Consider the following 18450-nt stretch of genomic DNA (forward strand, 5'->3'; position numbering starts at 1 on the left):
ATTGGAGGCTATTTAAAATGTCCTTAGCCATGGGTCCGGTTAGAGGAGTGGAGGGTAGCTAACGTTGTTTCCATGCTTTAAGAAAGGCGCTAAAAGTAAACCAGGAATTTATAGAGCCTGAAGGGACCAGATATTTCGAGAGACGGGGACTGATTCGGGATAGTCAACGTGGCTTGTGTGTGGTAGGTCGTGTCTAACCAATTTCATGGAGGTTTTTTTTTTGAGGTTACCAGGAAAGTGGATGAAGGCAAGGCAGTGGATGTTGTCTACATGGACTTCAGCAAGTCATTTGACAAGGTCCCGCATAGGAGGCTGGTCAGGAAGGTTCAGTCGCTCGGCATTCAGAGTGAGGTAGTAAACTGGATTAGACGTTGGCTTTGTGGGAGAAGCCAGGGAATGGTAGCAGGTCTCGGCCCGAAACGTCGACTGCACTTTTCTCCAGAGATGCTGCCTGGCCTGCTGAGTTCCCCCAGCATTTTGAGTGGCGGTAGAGGGGTTGCCTCTCTGTCTGGAGGCCTGCGACTAGTGGAGTGCCACAGGGACCGGCAGCTGGGTCTGTTGTTGTTTGTCATCTACATCAACGATCTGGATGATAATGCGGTTCACTGGATCAGCAAACTTGTGGATGACACGAAGATCAGGAGGTGTACTGGACAGCAAGCAAGACTATCGTGGCTTGCAGAGGAAACTGCATCAGTTGGAAACATGGGCCGACAAATGGCAGATGGAGTTTAATGCAGACGAGTGTGAGGTACTTTATAAGATCAATCATAGGAATGAAAGGGGTTAATCTATGAGGAGCGTTTGAGGGCTCCGGGTCTGACTTCACTGGAGTTTAGTAGAATGAGAGGGGAATCTCACTGAAACCTTCAGCCAGAGGGAGGTGAGTGTGTAGAAGTCGTGGTTGTGGATGCCACATCATCTGGTGTAGTTAAGGCGGAGGTTAATAGGTTCCTGATTGGTCAGGGTGCGAAAGGTTACAGGGAGAAGACAGGAGAATGGGGTTGAGAGGGAGAATAAATCAGCCATGATGGAATGGGGGAGCAGACTGGCCTAATTCTGTTCCTGTTCCTGTGTCTTGTGGTTTACTGAATCTTGAAAGGCCAATTAGAGTGGACATGGAGAGGATGTTTCCTATTGTGGGGGAGTGTAGGACCAGAGAACACAGATAGAGTGGATGTGGAGAGGATGTTTCCTGTAGTGGGGGAGTCTAGGACCAGAGGACACAGATAGAGTGGATGTGGAGAGGATGTTTCCTATAGTGGGGGAGTCTAGGACCAGAGGACACAGATAGAGTGGATGTGGAGAGGATGTTTCCTATAGTGGGGGAGTCTAGGACCAGAGAACACAGATAGAGTGGATGTGGAGAGGACGTTTCCTATAGTGGGGGAGTCTAGGACCAGAGGACCCATATAGAGTGGATGTGGAGAGGATGTTTCCTATAGTGGGGGAGTCTAGGACCAGAGAACACAGATAGAGTGGATGTGGAGAGGATGTTTCCTATAGTGGGGGAGTCTAGGACCAGAGGGCACAGATAGAGTGGATGTGGAGAGGACGTTTCCTATAGTGGGGGAGTCTAGGACCAGAGGACACAGATAGAGTGGATGTGGAGAGGATGTTTCCTATAGTGGGGGAGGATGAGGTTATCACAGGGGTCTCCCTACCATCCATCGGGGACATTTATCAGGAGCGCTGCGTACACAGGGCCCCTTAGCATTATCAAGGATCCCACTCATCCATCCAGCATCCTCTTTGACTTTCTACCGTCAGGCAGGAGACTTTGATGCAAAAGGACAAGAACAGTCAGGATGGGAAACAGTTTCTTCCCCCAGGACATTAGGCTTCTGAACTCTCTGCTGCATCGCATTCGAAGTGTCACTGGTTCATCTATTCCGTACCTCACAATATTTAATATTAACGCAGTTTAGATTGATTTTATCCTTGTCTGCATAAGCTATCGTGTGTTCTGTGTGCCTGTGCGCTTTACACCCTGGTTTGGAGAAACGTTGTCTTGTTTGACGGTATACATGTATATGGTTAAATGACGATAAACTTGACCTGGTCTTGTGTTTCAATGATCCTTCCCCCCACCCACTAGCTTTCTGAATCTCTAGCCTGCTGCTTATAAAGGCCCCCACCCATTCCAGTGGGTACTAGTGTAGTAAATCTCTCACCGTGGGGGCAAATGGGAGTTGTGTAGGTTAAAAGGTCAAGAGAGGGTAAAAGACTCGGGGCTGGCAACAGTTTTAATTCGGTATCACAGATCCAATCCTGTTTGACGCTCTCTACACTCGTGACTGTGTGGCTGGGCGCAGCTCAAACACCATCCGCGCCCCGACACCAGGGGACGCGGCCCCTTTAAATCTGGCCGGCTGCTACCCCCCCCCTCCACGTGACCCTCTGGCTTCAGCGACCGTCACACGTGCGATTGATGGTCCTTGCTTTCCCCCGCCCAATCAGGACGATCCGAAGAGTCCCGCCCATGCCACAGGCGCCGGGCGCCGATTGGTCGGATGGCAAACCGGAAGCACTTGTCTTTCCCACCGCCTCTGAGAGAAAGCGGGATGTTGGTTAAGAACTGGTTAAGGGATGGTTACTGCTAGTTAGCATGGGGGAGGGAGAGTTAGAGCGAGGGGGTGAGTGGTGAGCAGTGTGAGGAGAGGTATTGCTAGTTAGTGAGAGCTGGTTAAGGTTATTGCTAGTAGGAGGTAGTAAAAACTAGTTAGGGATTGTTAAATCGAATTCTTGTAGTTAGCAGCTGGTGGAGGATTGGTTATTACTAGTTAAATGAAGGATCATGGTTAGCCAGTTATAATCTTTGTGGGGGGTAAAGTATTCAGCGTTTGGGTTTTACTAACCAGTGTTGGTGGAAATTGGTTAGTCAGAGCGTGGTTATTATTAGTTAGTGGGAGTGGATTGGTAACCAGGCAGCATGGGGCCTGGCTATCATTAATCAGTGGGGGCAGAAAACAGACACGGCGAGGAGTTAGCATGATAGCAGGTTGCAGATGGGTTAACCAGTAATCGAACCAGGTTGTGAATGGCTATGAGTTGAGCTGAGTTATCCAGCGGTCGATCCTGGTTGTGAGTGGCTTAATCTGTAATTTGAGCCCCGTTGTGGATGCATTAAGCGGTAGTTAAGCTGTTTTATGGACGGGTTAAGTGGTAGTTGAGCTGGTTATGTGGTGATTACGTCTGTTAATGAGTGGGTTAAGTGGTAGTTCAGCTGGTTAGTGGACCGGTTAAGTGGTGGTTGCATCTGTTAATGAGTGCATTAAGTGCTAGTTGAGCTGGTACACAGATTGGTTAAGCAGTAGTTAACCGGGTTACTAGGGAGGGATGTCGGAGCGGGAGGAGCGCCGGTTTGCCGAGGTGCCCCGCGAGTCGGTGAAGCTGATGGCGGAGAGCGCGGGGCTGGAGCTCGGCGACGAGGTGGCAGCCCTGCTGTCCGAGGACGTCTGCTACCGGCTGCGCGAGGTGGCACAGGTCTGGGGTCTGGGGTCTGGGGTCAGGGTCAGGGTCAGGGTCTGGGTCGGGTGTCGAAGCATCAAAACCCCACCCCACCCCGTCCCGTACACTAACCCTGTCACCCTGTCACCCACCAGCACCCCCCCCTTCCTGAGTAGAGGGTTGGACTGGGTGGGGGAAGTGGTGAGGGTGGAGGGAGGGAGAGGTGAGGGGGCGGGTAGGGGAGTGTCTCTGCCGCACTGACCCCTCACTGCGCCTCTCCCCTCACAGAACAGCGCACAGTTCATGAAACATGCCCGGCGCAGGAAGCTCACCACCGAGGACTTCAACCGTGCCTTGCGCTGGGCCAACGTCGAGGTGAGGTGTCTCTCTCCTCCCTCCATCCCTCCCTCCCTCCTCCCCCTCTCCTCCATCCCTCCCTCCCCCCTCCCCTCCTCCCCCTCCCCCCTCCTCCCCCTCCTCCCCTCCTCCCCCTCCTCCTCTTTCCACGATCCACCTTCCCTTCCCTTTTCACCCTCTTTCCCTGGCTCCTCATGTTCCTCTCTTCCCCCCTCGCCTCTGCCTCCTATCCCACTCCCCTCTCCTTGCCGGTGACCCCTGTTCCAGCTCCTTCCCCCGCTCTTCCTATTCTTCTGCCCCTCACGTCCCCCTCCCCCCCCGTTCTGGATGTTGACCCTACACTCCTTCTCCCACACCCCCACACCAGCCCCTCACACAGTCCCCTCTACCCTGGCGTACCTCTGAATTGGCTCGACCTGCCCTACCCACGGACCGTCCCTCACCCTGCATACCCTCGATCTCTCTGCTCTGCCCGCAGCCGGTGTGCGGCTACGGGGCGGCTGACGGGCTGCCGTTCCGCGGGCTGAGGGACGGTGAGCTGCTCGTGCCCGAGGACCGTGAGGTGAACCTGCTCGAGCTGGCGCTCGCCACCAACATCCCGAAGGGCTGCGCCGAGACCACCATCCGCGGGTAGGGACGGGGACCCGCCCAGAGGGAGGGACAGGGGAGTGTGGGAGGGAGGGAAGGGGAGGGGGGAGTTTGGGAGGGACGGGGAGGGGGGAGATTGGGAGGGACAGAGAGGGGGGAGGGGGAGTTTGGGAGGGACAGGGAGGGGGGAGGGGGAGTTTGGGAGGGACAGGGAGGGGGGAATGTGGGAGGGAGGGAAGGGGAGGGGGAGTTTGGGAGGGACGGGGAGGGGGGAGATTGGGAGGGACAGGAAGGGGAGGGGGAGTTTGGGAGGGACAGGGAGGGGGGAGTGTGGGAGGGATGGGGAGGGAGAAGTGTGGTAGGGATGAAGGTGTGTGGGAGGGACAGGGAGGGGGGGAGTTTGGGAGGGACGGGGAGGGGGCAGTTTGGGAGGGAGAGACGGGGAGAGTGTGGGAGGGACGGGGAGGGGCAGTTTGGGAGGGGGGAGGGGGAGTTTGGGAGGGACAGGGATGGGGAGTTTGGGAGGGGAGGGGGAGGGGGGAGTTTGGGAGGGACGGGGAGGGGGAGTTTGGGAGGGACGGAGAGGAGGGGAGTGTGGGAGGGACAGGGAGGGGGAGTTTGGGAGGGACGGGGAGGAGGGAGTGTGGGAGGGATGGGGAGGGGGGAGTTTGGGAGGGACGGGGGGGAATTTAGGAGGGACGGGGAGGGGGAGTTTGGGAGGGACGGGGAGGGGGGAGTTTGGGAGGGGACGGGGAGGGGGAGTTTGGGAGGGACGGGGAGGGGGGGAGTTTGGGAGGGACGGGGAGGGGGGGAGTTTAGGAGGGACGGGGAAGGGGGGAGTTTGGGAGGGACAGGGAGGGGGAGTTTGGGAGGGACGGAGAGGAGGGGAGTGTGGGAGGGACAGGGAGGGGAGTTTGGGAGGGACGGGGAGGAGGGAGTGTGGGAGGGATGGGGAGGGGGGAGTTTAGGAGGGACAGGGAGGGGGAGTTTAGGAGGGACGGGGGAGGGGGGGAGTTTGGGAGGGACAGGGAGGGGGGAGTTTAGGAGGGACGGGGAGGGGGAAGTTTGGGAAGGACGGGGAGTGGGAGTTTGGGAGGGACGGGGAGGGGGAGTTTGGGAGGGACGGGGAGGGGGAAGTTTGGGAAGGACGGGGAGTGGGAGTTTGGGAGGGACGGGGAGGGGGGAGTGTGGGAGGGACGGAGAGGGGTGGTACTCTGACACGAGGGTGTGGGGACAATGGGAGTGTGACGAATTGGGTGTATGAGGCACGGAGGATTGAGCGGGTCGGGAGAGGAGGGATGCAGACGGGGAGGGGTGGGGAGGGAGGATGGGAGGTTTGTGGGGAGTTTTCTCTGACATCCTTCTCCGTCCTTGTGCCTCAAGTTCAGATCTCGTACTTGGACAGTAAAGGCAACGAAGAGGCTCAGGGAGTGGGTGAGTTCTCCCTCAACCCATCCTTCCTCTTCCCTCCCGCCCAACTCGAGGGCCCACCAACTCCCCTCCCACACTCCCCTCCCCTCCCACATTCCCCTCCCCTCCTACATTCCCCTCCCCTCCCGCCCGACTCGAGGGCCCCACCAACTCCCCTCCCCTCCCACACTCCCCTCCCCTCCCGCCCGACTCGAGGGCCCCACCAACTCCCCTCCCACATTCCCCTCCCCTCCCACATTCCCCTCCCCTCCCCTCCCACATTCCCCTCCCTACCCCATTCCGACATCGAGAGCTCCTGGCATGACAAGTGTGACGGCGGCGGGGATGGGGACGAGGGGAGGCTGCGGGTAGGGAGAGGGATGGAGAGAGGCTGAGGGCCGGGGAGAGAGGAGGCCATCGGAAGGAGCTGGAGAAGTTTGGATTGTGATGGGGTAGGAACTCACTGAGAGGCAGCGGATTCCCTGGGAACGCAGGGGAGGGAATCGGAGGATCACTGGGGGGACTGGGGACCCACGGAGAGTCTCTTTTCAAACGTGGGCTTCGCTAGCTAAGCCAGCATGGATTGCCCACCCCCCTCTTTAAGAGGAAACCATGTTGCTGTGGGTCTGGAGTCACAGGTGGAGACGGCTGGATTCCTGCCCTGCAGGACATTGGTGGACCGGATGGATTTTCTGACAATGGCCACCAGATATTTTTATTGAATTCATATTCAAAACTGCTGTGGTGGGATTCAAACTCATGGCCCCAGCGTTTAACCGTGTCTCTGGATTACTGATCCAGTGGTAATCACCACTGCACCAAATGTCCCCCGAGGGGTGGGGATCTCTGAGGGTGAGGGGAGAGTCTCGGCGGGGTGAGGATGTCGGAGGGTGAGGGGAGGGGCTCGGACTAGATCTCTGAGGGTGAGGGGAGGGGTTCAGTCTCACTGGGGTGGGGATCTGAGGGTGAGGGGAGAGTCTCGGCGGGGTGAGGATGTCGGAGGGTGAGGAGAGGGCTCGGACTAGATCTCTGAGGGTGAGGGGAGGGGCTCGGACTAGATCTGAGGGTGAGGGGAGGGATTCAGTCTCACTGGGGTGGGGATCTGAGGGTGAGGGGAGGGGTGAGGATGTCGGAGGGTGAGGGGAGAGTCTTGGCGGGGTGGGGATCTCTGAGGGTGAGGGGGCAGTTCAGTGCCCGCGGGGTGCCGGGCTCGGCCAGGCGGTGATACCCTCTGCTTCATCCCGTTCAGTGCCGACGGCCGTCTCCTCCCTCTCGGACGACCTGATGAAATACTACCAGCAAGTCACCAGGGCCGTGCTCGGGGATGACCACCACCTCATGAAGGTGAGGACGGCCTGATCGATCGGAACCGTTCCGATATTGATTTGTAAACGTATCAATGGTCCTGGATTGTAAGCAAGGTGGGAGAGCGGAATCCTGATTGGATGAGGACTAGCCAATCAGGAGAAACGGACAATGGGGGTATAAATACCACCGGAGTAGATGTAAGGCATCATCCCCAGTGAAGATGGCCGAGTTTGTCATCGAAACATCAGTTATAATCAATACCTGAACCGGCTGGAACCCCGATAGAATTTATTCGTCATGGGCGCTGGAAAAGCACTAGATCCTTTTTCATGGTCTAAGTATTAATTCTCCGTACTTAACCCTTACTGCCCATGTCTGGGGAAATGTGCAGAGGGAGCTTCACTCTGTGTCTGACCCCGGGAGAGTGTGATAGGACAGTGTAGAGGGAGCTTCACTCTGTGTCTGACCCCGGGAGTGTGTGATGGGACGGTGTGGAGGGAGCTTCACTCTGTGTCTGACCCTGGCAGTGTGTGATGGGACGGTGTATAGGGAGCTTCACTCTGTGTCTGACCCCGGGAGTGTGTGATGGACGGTGTGGAGGGAGCTTCACTCTGTGTCTGACCCCGGGAGTGTGTGATGGGACGGTGTGGAGGGAGCTTCACTCTGTGTCTGACCCCGGGAGTGTGTGATGGGACGGTGTGGAGGGAGCTTCACTCTGTGTCTGACCCCGGGAGTGTGTGATGGGACGGTGTGGAGGGAGCTTCACTCTGTGTGTGACTCCAGGAGTGTGTGATGGGACGGTGTGGAGGGAGCTTCATTCTGTGTCTGACCCCGGGAGTGTGTGATGGGACGGTGTAGAGGGAGCTTCACTCTGTGTGTGACTCCAGGAGTGTGTGATGGGCTGGTGTGGAGGGAGCTTCACTCTGTGTGTGACCCCGGGAGTGTGTGATGGGACGGTGTGGAGGGTGATTCATTCTGTGTCTGACCCCGGGAGTGTGTGATGGGACGGTGTAGAGGGAGCTTCACTCTGTGTCTGACCCCGGGAGTGTGTGATGGGATGGTGTGGAGGGAGCTTCACTCTGAGTCTGACCCAGGGAGTGTGTGATGGGACGGTGTGGAGGGAGCTTCACTCTGTGTCTGACCCCCGGGAGTGTGTGATGGGACGGTGTGGAGGGAGCTTCACTCTGTGTCTGACCCCGGGATCGTGAGATGGGATGGTGTGGAGCAAGCTTCACTCTGTGTCTGACCCCGGGAGTGTGTGATGGGTCGGTGTGGAGGGAGCTTCACTCTGTGTCTGACCCCGGGAGTGTGTGATGGGACGGTGTGGAGGGAGCTTCACTCTGTGTCTGACCCCGGGAGTGTGTGATGGGATGGTGTGGAGGGAGATTCACTCTGTGTCTGACCCCGGGAGTGTGTGATGGGATGGTGTAGAGGGAGCTTCACTGTGTGTCTGACCCTGGGAGTGCGTGATGGGATGGTGTAGAGGGAGCTTCACTGTGTGTCTGAACCTGGGAGTGTGTGATGGGACAGTGTGGAGGGAGCTTCACTCTGTGTCTGACCCCGGGAGTGTGTGATGGGACGGTGTGGAGGCAGCTTCACTCTGTGTCTGACCCCGGGAGTGTGTGATGGGACGGTGTGGAGAGAGCTTCACTCTGTGTCTGACCCCTGAATTCTCTCTCGATCTTCCCTGCCTAGGTGGCTCTTCAGGACCTGCAGTCGAACTCGAAGATTGCTGCTCTGCTGCCCTACTTTGTGTACGTGGTCAGTGGGGTAGGTATGATCCTGGTGTGGCTGACGTCTCTGGTCTCCCGCGCTGCGATTTGGTTGCAGTTGTCACAGCAGTTTGCCTTTTGCTGCGGTTGCTCGACACGGCGCCTCTCCACAGCAGTACCGTGCTCCCTCTCTACTAGTGACGGGGTTCCTAGTGCGGGGAAAAGAGGGGTCTTCGGGTCCATGTCAAGTTGCCACGCAGGTTGATACCGTGATCAGCAACATCTGTTCTGTCCGGGTAGCCTCCAACCCGATCATATGAGCATCGATTTCTCTAACTTTTGGTAATTTCTCCTCACTCCCACATTTCCCCATTCTAGTTCCCCTCTCACCCCACCTCTTCTCCTCATCTCCCTCTGGTTCCCCCGCCTCCTTCCCTCTCTCCCCTGGTCCACTCTCCTCTCCGATCAGATTCCTCCTTCACCTCTTCCACCTATCACCTCCCAGCGTCTCACTTCATTCCCCCGCTCTCCCCACCTGGTGGAACCTGTCAGCCGGCACTCTTCTCCCTCCACCTTGTTACTGTGGCTTCTCCCACCCCCCCCCTTGCCCAACCCCTTCCTTCCCAGCCCTGATGGAGGGTGTCTGCCCGAAACATTGACCACCTATGCCCCTCCACCGGCACTGACCAACCCGCTGAGCTCCTCGAGCGTTTTGTGCGTGCCTTCAAGATTCCCAGCATCTGCAGGGTCTCGTGTTTGCCTTTCGGAGTGTTGCATTCAGCTCTGGCCGCCTCATTCTAGGAAGGGTGTGGAAGCGTCCGAGATGCTGCCTGGATCGGAGACCATCTTATAAGGATAGGTCGAGCCAAGCTCGGGCTTTTCTCTCTGGAGCGAAGGAGATAAGAGGAGACCTGATAGAGGTGTACAAGATGATAAGAGGTGCAGATCGAGTGGAGAGCCAGAGGCATTTTCCCCAGGGTGGGAACGACTAATATGAGGGGCTGTATCTCAGGCTCAAGTTTATGGTCATCTGACTGTACGACCAAACAAAGCAACGTCCCTCCAGACAACGGTGCTCCCACAAAACTTACATCGCACATAACAAATTATTACCGCAGATAATAGAATACGATTCAAAATGCTCGCGGTGGTGAACAGTGAACAGCTCGTTGTCCTGGTGACGAGACATTAGTCTCACAGCCTGAGGGAGGTAGCTGTTACCCACTCTGGCAGTCGGAGTCCTGGTGCTCTTATACCTCCTTCGGTGAAAGGTGACTGGAGGAGGTGTTTTTGGGGTGGAGGGATGTCGGAGGTAGGTATTTTACACAGGGAGTGGTGGGTGTGTGGTAGAGGCAGACACATAGGGACATTTAAGACACTCCTAGATTTAATTTATTTTAAAAAATTTATTTAGAGATACATCAGGGAACAGGCCCTGCACTGAGCATCTATTTAACCCTCGTCTAATCACTTTGGAGAACTGCAGGCGGGAAGGGTCAGGTTGATTGTGGAGTGGGTTAGCAGGTCGGCACGGTGTCGTGGGCTGTTCTGTGTTGTAGATTTCCATTGTACAGGGCAGCGTTCGGTTTAGGAATTCAGATTCTCCCAGAGTGCGGTTACGAACTCTGTCCCCCAGAGCATCGGGCAGCACGGCAGAAGGACAGCCTGTCACGTCTGTGCCGAAATTAAATTAAATTCCATCTTCCTGCACAATGCCCATCTCTCTCTCTCTCTGTCAGGGTCAGCTATTGCATCCGGTGCTCCCGGTGCGGCCTCCTCTACATTGGTGAAACCCGATGCAGATTGGGGGACTGCTTCGTCAAGCACCTCCAAAACAGACAGGATCTCCCAGTAGCCACCCACTTCAACCCTGCTTCCCACTCCCATTCAGATATGTCCATACATGTCCTCCTCTACTGCCATGATGAGGCTAAACTCAGGTTGGAGGAGCAACACCTCATATACCGTCTAGGTGGTCTCCAGCCCCTTGGTATGAACATAAAATTCTCCAACTTCCGGTCATTTCCTCCCCCTCCCTTCCCCTATCCCTATGTCACTCTGCCCCCTCCCCCAGCTCCCTCATGGTTCCGCCTCCTCCTTCTACCACCCATTGTTTTCAGGGCTATGATGTCAATGCTTCCCCCTCCCCCACCCCTTTGTCTTTCAAATTACTGGTCTTTCAACTGAAGCTACAAGCATTCTTCAAATCCTTCCCCATCTTTCATTCTTCAGTCCTGACGAAGGGTTCCGGCCCGAAAGGTCGACTCATCATCTCTGACTGATGCTGCCCGACCTGCTGAGTTCACCCGGCGTACTGAAAGTGTTGCTTTGATCACAGCATCTGCAGATTATTTTGTGTCCATCTTCCTCCATTCCCTGCACACGGTCCATCTCCCTCCATTCCCTGTACACGGTCCATCTCCCTCCATTCCCTGTACACGGTCCATCTCCCTCCATTCCCTGCACACGGTCCATCTCCCATCGTTCCCTGTACATGGTCCATCTCCCTCCATTCCCTGCAGACGGTCCATCTCCCTCCATTCCCTGTACACGGTCCATCTCCCTCCATTCCCTGCACACGGTCCATCTCCCATCGTTCCCTGCACATGGTCCATCTCCCTCCATTCCCTGCAGACGGTCCATCTCCCTCCATTCCCTGCACACTGTCCATCTCCCTCCGTTCCCTGTACATGGTCCATCTCCTATCATTCCCTGCACATGGTCCATCTCCCATCATTCCCTGCACATGGTCCATCTCCCTCCATTCCCTGTACACGGTCCATCTCCCATCATTCCCAGCACATGGTCCATCTCCCATCATTCCCTGCACGTGGTCCATCTCCTATCATTCCCTGCACGTGGTCCATCTCCTATCATTCCCTGTACACGGTCCATCTCCCATCATTCCCTGCACACGGTCCATCTCCCTCCATTCCCTGCACACTGTCCATCTCCCTCCATTCCCTGCACGCGGTCCATCTCCCATCATTCCCTGCACACGGTCCATCTCCCTCCATTCCCTGCACACGGTCCATCTCCCTCCATTCCCTGCACACTGTCCATCTCCCTCCATTCCCCACACACGGTCCATCTCCCTCCATTCCCTGCACAGGGTCCATCTCCCTCCATTCCCTGCACATGGCCCATATCCCATCATTCCCAGCACATTCATGTGTCTGTCTAACAGACTGTCAAACACCTCGATGGTATCTGCCTCCAACACTGTCCCCGGCAGCTCATTCCACACACCCACTTCTCTCTGTGTGAAAAAAAACACTTGTCCTCAGACAACTCCTTTGAATCTACCCCTCTCTCACTTTAAATGCACGCCCTCTGGTACTAGGCACTTCAGACCTGGGAAGACGATACTGTCTACTCTCATCACCCCAAACCTCTATCAGATCTGCCCTCAGCCTCCGACACACCACAGAAACAAACCCAGGTTCGTCCGGCCTCTCTAATCCACACCCTCTCCAAAGCCTCCACACCCTTCCCGTAACAGGGTGACCAGAACTGGACGCGACCCTCCAGACGTGGCCTGGCCGAGGCTGGACCTCTGACTTGCTGACTGTTGAGCCCGGTGCCCTGCCCGCTGAAGGCCCAGCGTACCGTACGCCTTCTGCGCCACCCTGTCCTCCTGAAGTCGCAGCGGGTTCCGGGGGACTTCTCTGGGCTCCGGGGAACCCGGTTCGATCCCGACCTTCAGCTCTGTGTGTGAGAGTTTATGTTCTCCCTGTGACAGTTTCCCCCAGGTTCTCCATTTCCCTCCCACGTCCCAACAACATGTGGGTCAGCACCTCCCCGCCTCCCGGTCCGCGGTGGAGAGGGAGAATCTTCGGGGAACAGGGAGGGGGTGTTGAGGTGGAGTGAAAGGGGGACCGGCGTAGGTGGACGGGCGGAGGGGCCCCCGGGTCCGCGTGACTGCACCCTCACTGTGCTCTCCTCCGGCCCCCTCCCAGGTGAAATCAGTGAGCCACGACCTGGAGCAGCTGAACCGGCTCCTGCACATCGTGAAGAGCCTGATCTGCAACCCATACCTGTGCCTGGGCTCGTACCTGCGCAGCCTGGTCTCCAGCGTCATGTACTGCATCCTGGAGCCGCTGGCCGCCTCCATCAACCCCCTCAACGACCACTGGACCCTCCGGGACTACGCTGCCCTGCTGCTGAGTCAGATCTTCTGGTGAGAGGCCGGGGGGGGCTCGCTGGTTCCGCACTCCCTCCCTCCCTCTCTCATTTCCCCCCACACGCCCACTTCCCCTCCGGCCTCCCCGTCCTCCCTCTCCTCTCTCTCCTCTCTCCTCTTCCCTCCCTCCGTGGTGAACAGGGTTGGCAGATTTGCAGATGACACCAAGATTGGGGGTGTGGTGGACGGTGAGGAGGGTATCAGAGGGATCTGGAACACTGGAGAAATGGTCTGAAAATGGCAGATGGATCTTGGTGCGAGTTGTTGCACTTTGGGAGGACCAGCCAGGGTAGGTCTTAAGGTCGATTTATACTTGTGCGTCAAATGCACGCCGCAGGTATGGCGTAGCCACGTTCCCTACGCTGCACTCTGCGCCGAACCCTACACCGTAGCCTAACGCGCACCTCTCCCAAAAGGTAACTACGTGTTGTGGCGTCGCAGACCACAACAACTGTGATTGGTCCACTTGGTAGCATTGCATTTCCTCCTACGCTGCAATAGCTTCCCATTGGGTGGCTGAAGGGCAGGGAACGAACTCTGGCTGCAATGCTTTCAATAAAGCTCTACAGACCTCTGAAATTTTGGAGGACCCTGTGCTTGAGGCCCGTTTGTAGCTGCTACAGCCTGTTGAAACATAGAAACATAGACAAATAGGTGCAGGAGCCGGCCATTCGGCCCTTCGAGCCTGCACCGCCATTCAGTATGATCATGGCTGATCATCCAACTCAGAACCCTGTACCTGCCTTCCCTCCATACCCCCTGATCCCTTTTGCCACAAGGGCCATATCTAACTCCCTCCTAAATATAGCCAATGAACTGGCCTCAACTGTTTCCTGTGGCAGAGAATTCCACAGATTCACCACTCTCTGTGTGAAGAAGTTTTTCCTCATCTCGGTCCTAAAAGGCTTCCCCTCTATCCTCAAACTGTGACCCCTCGTTCTGGACTTCCATAACATCAGGAACAATCTTCCTGCATCGAGCCTGTCCAATCCCTTTAGGATTTTATACGTTTCAATAAGATCCCCCCTCAATCTTCTAAATTCCAGCGAGTATAAGCCTAGTCGATCCAGTCTTTCATCATATGAAAGTCCTGCCATCCCAGGAATCAATCTGGTGAACCTTCTTTGTACTCCCTTGACTTCCACCTGAAGCTAAAACCCGAATAGGTGATTGCCAGTCTCTGAGCGTACACCGGTGCGAAACAAACGGTTTAGAGACGATGAACCAAATCGTCAAATCTACCTGCCGACGTCCGAAAAGATTTGAAATGCGTTTCCTCGTCCACGTCTCTCAGTGGCCGGACAAGCACAGAAAATTCACCCTCCTTCAGTTTCAGTCGCCATTGTTTGAGTTTTTGGCGGTGAGTTGCAGAGCAACGCAGACACACCAACGCACAAGTATAAATGTTCACAACTGCGTAGCCCACTTGCGTAGGCTGCGGCGCGAGCTATTACACACAGATATAAATCAGCTTTACACGGTGAATGGTAGAACAAAGGGATCTGGGGATGTAAGTCCATAATTCGTTGAAAGTGGCGTCACAGGTAGGCACGGTTGTAAAGAAAGCCTTTGGCACATTGGCCTTCGTAAGTCAAAGTACTGACTACAGGAGATAGGATGTTATGCTGAAGTTGTTCAAGATTTCAGCGAGGCCTAATTTGGAGTATTGTGTGCAATTATGATCACCTACCTGCAGGAAAGATGTAAACAAGGTTGAAAGAGTGCAGAGAAAATTTACAAGGATGTTGCCGGGTCTGGAGGGCCTGAGTTATAAGGAAAGATTGAACAGGTTAGGGCTGTATTCTTTGGAACGTAGAAGTTTGAGGGAGATTTGATAGAGGTATACAAAATTATGAGGGATATAGATAGGCAAGCAGGCTTGGGCGGGACTACAACCAGAGGTCATGAGTTAAGGGTGAAAGGTGAGAAATTTAAGGGGAACATGAGGGGAAACTTCTGGTGGGGCGGGGAGAGCGTGCCAGCACAAGTGGTGGATGGGAGTTCGATTTCAACGTCGAAGAGAAGTTTGGATAGGTACATGGATGGGAGGGCTATGGTCCTGGTGTGGGTCGATGTGAGTTTAAATGGTCCATTATAGGCTAGATGGGCTGAAGGGCCAGTTTCTGTGCTATATGCTCCTCTCTTTCCCCCACCCATCCCATCCCTCCCCTTCCGAATCCCTCTGTCTCCTTCCTCTCTGTGGGGTTTGATCTGACGGGGGTGGGGTGAGGTCTGTGTGGGTGGAGATGGTGTCGTTCTGGGTTCTGTCTGACGCATTGTGTGTGTGTCTCTCCCTCTCCCCGCCCACCAGGTGGCACGGTGACTTGGTCGGGGGTCTGTACCACCAGATCCTGCTGACCCTGCAGAAGGTGCTCGTGGATCCCGTACGGCCGCTCTGCTCGCATTATGGGGCGCTGGTGGGGCTGAACGCCCTCGGCTGGAAGGTGAGGGGCTTGAGTGAGCGGTGGTGTACCTTCCGATCATTCCCTCCACCTCTTGTGACCTCCTGCCTTGAATCTTTAACTTCCTCTCACCCTTCTCCAAATCCCTCTCACTGACCTCTGACCTCCTCCTGACTGACCCTCCCCTGTGACCTCAACCCCTCACCCACTGAAACGCTCAGCTGAGTTTAAGGAGGGTGACTGACTAAGTTCGGGATCTGGAGGAGGCTAACGCAGGGTCTTTGTGATTGACATCACACACTCCTGGGGTCAGACACAGAGTGAATCTCCCTCCACACCGTCCCATCACACACTCCTGGGGTCAGACACAGAGTGAAGCTCCCTCTACACCGTCCCATCACACACTCCCGGGGTCAGACACAGAGTGAAGCTCCCTCTACACCGTCCCATCACACACTCCCGGGGTCAGGACACAGAGTGAAGCTCCCTCCACACCGTCCCGTCACACACTCCCGGGGTCAGACACAGAGTGAAGCTCCCTCCGCACTGTCCCATCTCACACTCCCGGGGTCAGACACAGAGTGAAGCTCCCTCTCCACGGTGTCGGTCCGTCTCCTTGTGTTGCTCCCTCCCTGGGCGGGGTGGTGAGGGGTGTGTGTTTGGAATGTGGCATTCTGATGGAGGCTGCGTTGTGTCCCCAGGCAGTGGAGAGGGTCCTGTACCCCCAGCTCTCGACCTACTGGCCGAACCTCCAGGCTGTGCTGGACGACAACTCCGTCTCGAACGCTCAGGTCAAGGCCGACGGACACAAGGTGTACGGGGCCATGCTGGTGGGTGTCACCTCTGCGTCTTGGGGACGGGGCTGTGGGGTTCCAGTGGGGGTGGCGGGGGTCAGAGATGCTCCAGGGTCAAAGAGCAGGGGTGAGGCGGAGGGTTGTGGGGTCAGTGTGGGGGTGAATTGCAGATTGCTGATTCAGCTTTTCTCTCCCTCCTGCCCCCCCCCCTCGTCCCTTCTCCCGCCTCAGGTCGCCGTGGAGAAGCTTCTGAAAGCCAAGGCCTGGCTGCACCCGGACGCCCCCTCCCCGGCCGGCAGCCCCCCCCGCGACCCCCCCTGCCGACTTCGGCTTCGGCTTGGCCAGCCACCTGCTGCAGGCGGTCCCGGGCCCCTCGTCCCCGCCTCCGCGGCCCCCTCCGCCCCCCTCCTCGCTGCCCTGCCTCTACCGGCACCTCTACTCCTTCTTCGGGGACAGCCTGTCGCTGCGCTTCGGCACCGGCCCCGGCCTGGCCTCCCCGTCCCCCTCGCCCGCCGCCCCGCCCTCCCTCTCCCCGACCCCCTCCCCGGCGCGGGACGGGGAGGCCCCGAGGGCCCAGCCCCAGCCGGAGGGGGCCGAGGCCCCCCGCAAGATGCCGCAGCTGACCCTCAGCCTGACCCTCAGCCCCAGGCCGGAGGGGAGCCCCTCCGCCGACCCCTCGGGGCCCCGGCCGCCCCCGCACCGGGCGGGCCTCGCCGCCAAGCCGCTGTCGGCCCGCCAGGCCCAGCACGAGAGGGACTCGGGCCAGGCGCGGGGCGCGGCGGGGGTGAGGGAGGCCTTCCAGCGTAGCCGGTTGTCCCCCTGCCGCGGGCACCCGACCTTCCTCATCGCCGGCCGGCAGGTGGGGCTGCGGGTGCGGGGCAGAGTCTTCCAGACCTCCTTCCCCCTGTACCGGGGCCCCAGCCTGGCCTCCAGGTACGGCCAGAGGCTGCCCATGATCGGCCGGGCCAACCGGGCCGCCCGGCGCTGGCCGCACACCGACTACTCGCTACGCATGCTCCTCTGAGTTCACTGTGGGGGGGCGGCGAGGGGAGAGCGACCCTCTCTACCCCCCCCCCCCAACCCTTTCTCCACTTCGGACCCTCCCTCAAGTGATATTCTCTCCCTCTCCTCCCCTGTCCCTCTTCCCCAACGCACCCCCTCCTCCCCTCCCCTCTCCCTCCTCCCCTCCCTTCTCCCTCCTCCCTCCTCCCCTCCCTTCTCCCTCCTCCCCTCCGCACCCCCTCCTCCCCTCCCTTCTCCCTCCTCCCCTCCCTTCTCCCTCCTCCCCTCTGCACCCCCCTCCCTCCTCCCCTCCCTTCTCCCTCCTCCCCTCCGCACCCCCTCCTCCCCTCCCTTCTCCCTCCTCCCCTCTGCACCCCCCTCCTCCCCTCCCTTCTCCCTCCTCCCCTCCCCTCCCCCTCCTCCCCTCTCCCTCTTCCCCTCCGCACCCCCTCCTCCCCCTCCCCCTCCCTCCCTTCCCCACTCCCTCCTCCTGTCCCCACTCCCTCCTCCCCTCGCCCTCCTCCCCCTCACCTCTCTCCCCTCCTGGCTCCATTGTGGATTCCCCAACATTGCCATGCCTCTCCCTGCCCCCCCCCACTGCCATCCTGCCACAACACTTGCTTCCCTCTCTGCCCCACTCCCTATTGAGCAGGGAGGCGAAGCAGCGCACCTCTCCCCCCTCCAGGAATACCAGCCCTAGATCTCAGACCCACCCCACCCCTCACCTCCGTCCCGGGCCGCGTCCTTCCCCGGAGGCGGCAGAAACCGCGGACGCTGGAAGCTGGTGCGACGCACAAGGTGTCGGGGGAGCTCGAGAAGTGGACGGTCGACGGTTCGGGTGAAGGATCTCCAGGCTGTCCCATTGGCCATCCCATCTCCCTCTGTAGCTTCTTCCTGACTGGCTGAGTTCTGATCTGCTCTGCAGCCACCTCACGGCAAGTCTACCAAGCCCCTGAGGTAAAACATCTGCCCATCGCAAAGACTCAAAACCCTCCCCCAGCGACAGTCACTGCTGAGAACTACTTTCCTATGTCACGTTTTGAGCTTTCCGTGTATATTTGGGAATGTTTGATACAAAGTTTGGAATTAAAAAGGAATGAATCCGTACGCGTGACACTTTCGTACATTTTGGGGCGTGGCGGAGAGCCACAACGCTTCACAGCGCCGGCGAGCCAGGTTCGATTCCCACCACTGTCCGTAAGGAGCTTGTACGCTCCTCCCGTGACCAGCGCGTTGCCTCCCAC

General features: G+C 57.6%; 1 protein-coding gene across 1 annotated transcript; it reads left to right on the forward strand.

Annotated features, from left to right (window-relative positions):
• The first annotated feature begins 2523 nt into the window (after positions 1-2523).
• taf6l (TAF6-like RNA polymerase II, p300/CBP-associated factor (PCAF)-associated factor) lies at positions 2524-17315 on the forward strand. Its single transcript, XM_072245654.1, is given in 11 exon segments — positions 2524-3486; positions 3739-3825; positions 4286-4435; positions 5778-5829; positions 7055-7149; positions 8809-8883; positions 12785-13005; positions 15320-15452; positions 16112-16240; positions 16436-16516; positions 16518-17315. Coding segments are annotated over 11 exon segments (1881 nt in total). The 5' UTR covers positions 2524-3339; the 3' UTR covers positions 17229-17315.
• Positions 17316-18450: the final 1135 nt, after the last annotated feature.

This window comes from Mobula birostris, chromosome 28 (genome assembly GCF_030028105.1).
Source record: "Mobula birostris isolate sMobBir1 chromosome 28, sMobBir1.hap1, whole genome shotgun sequence".
Classification (NCBI taxonomy): domain Eukaryota; kingdom Metazoa; phylum Chordata; class Chondrichthyes; order Myliobatiformes; family Myliobatidae; genus Mobula; species Mobula birostris.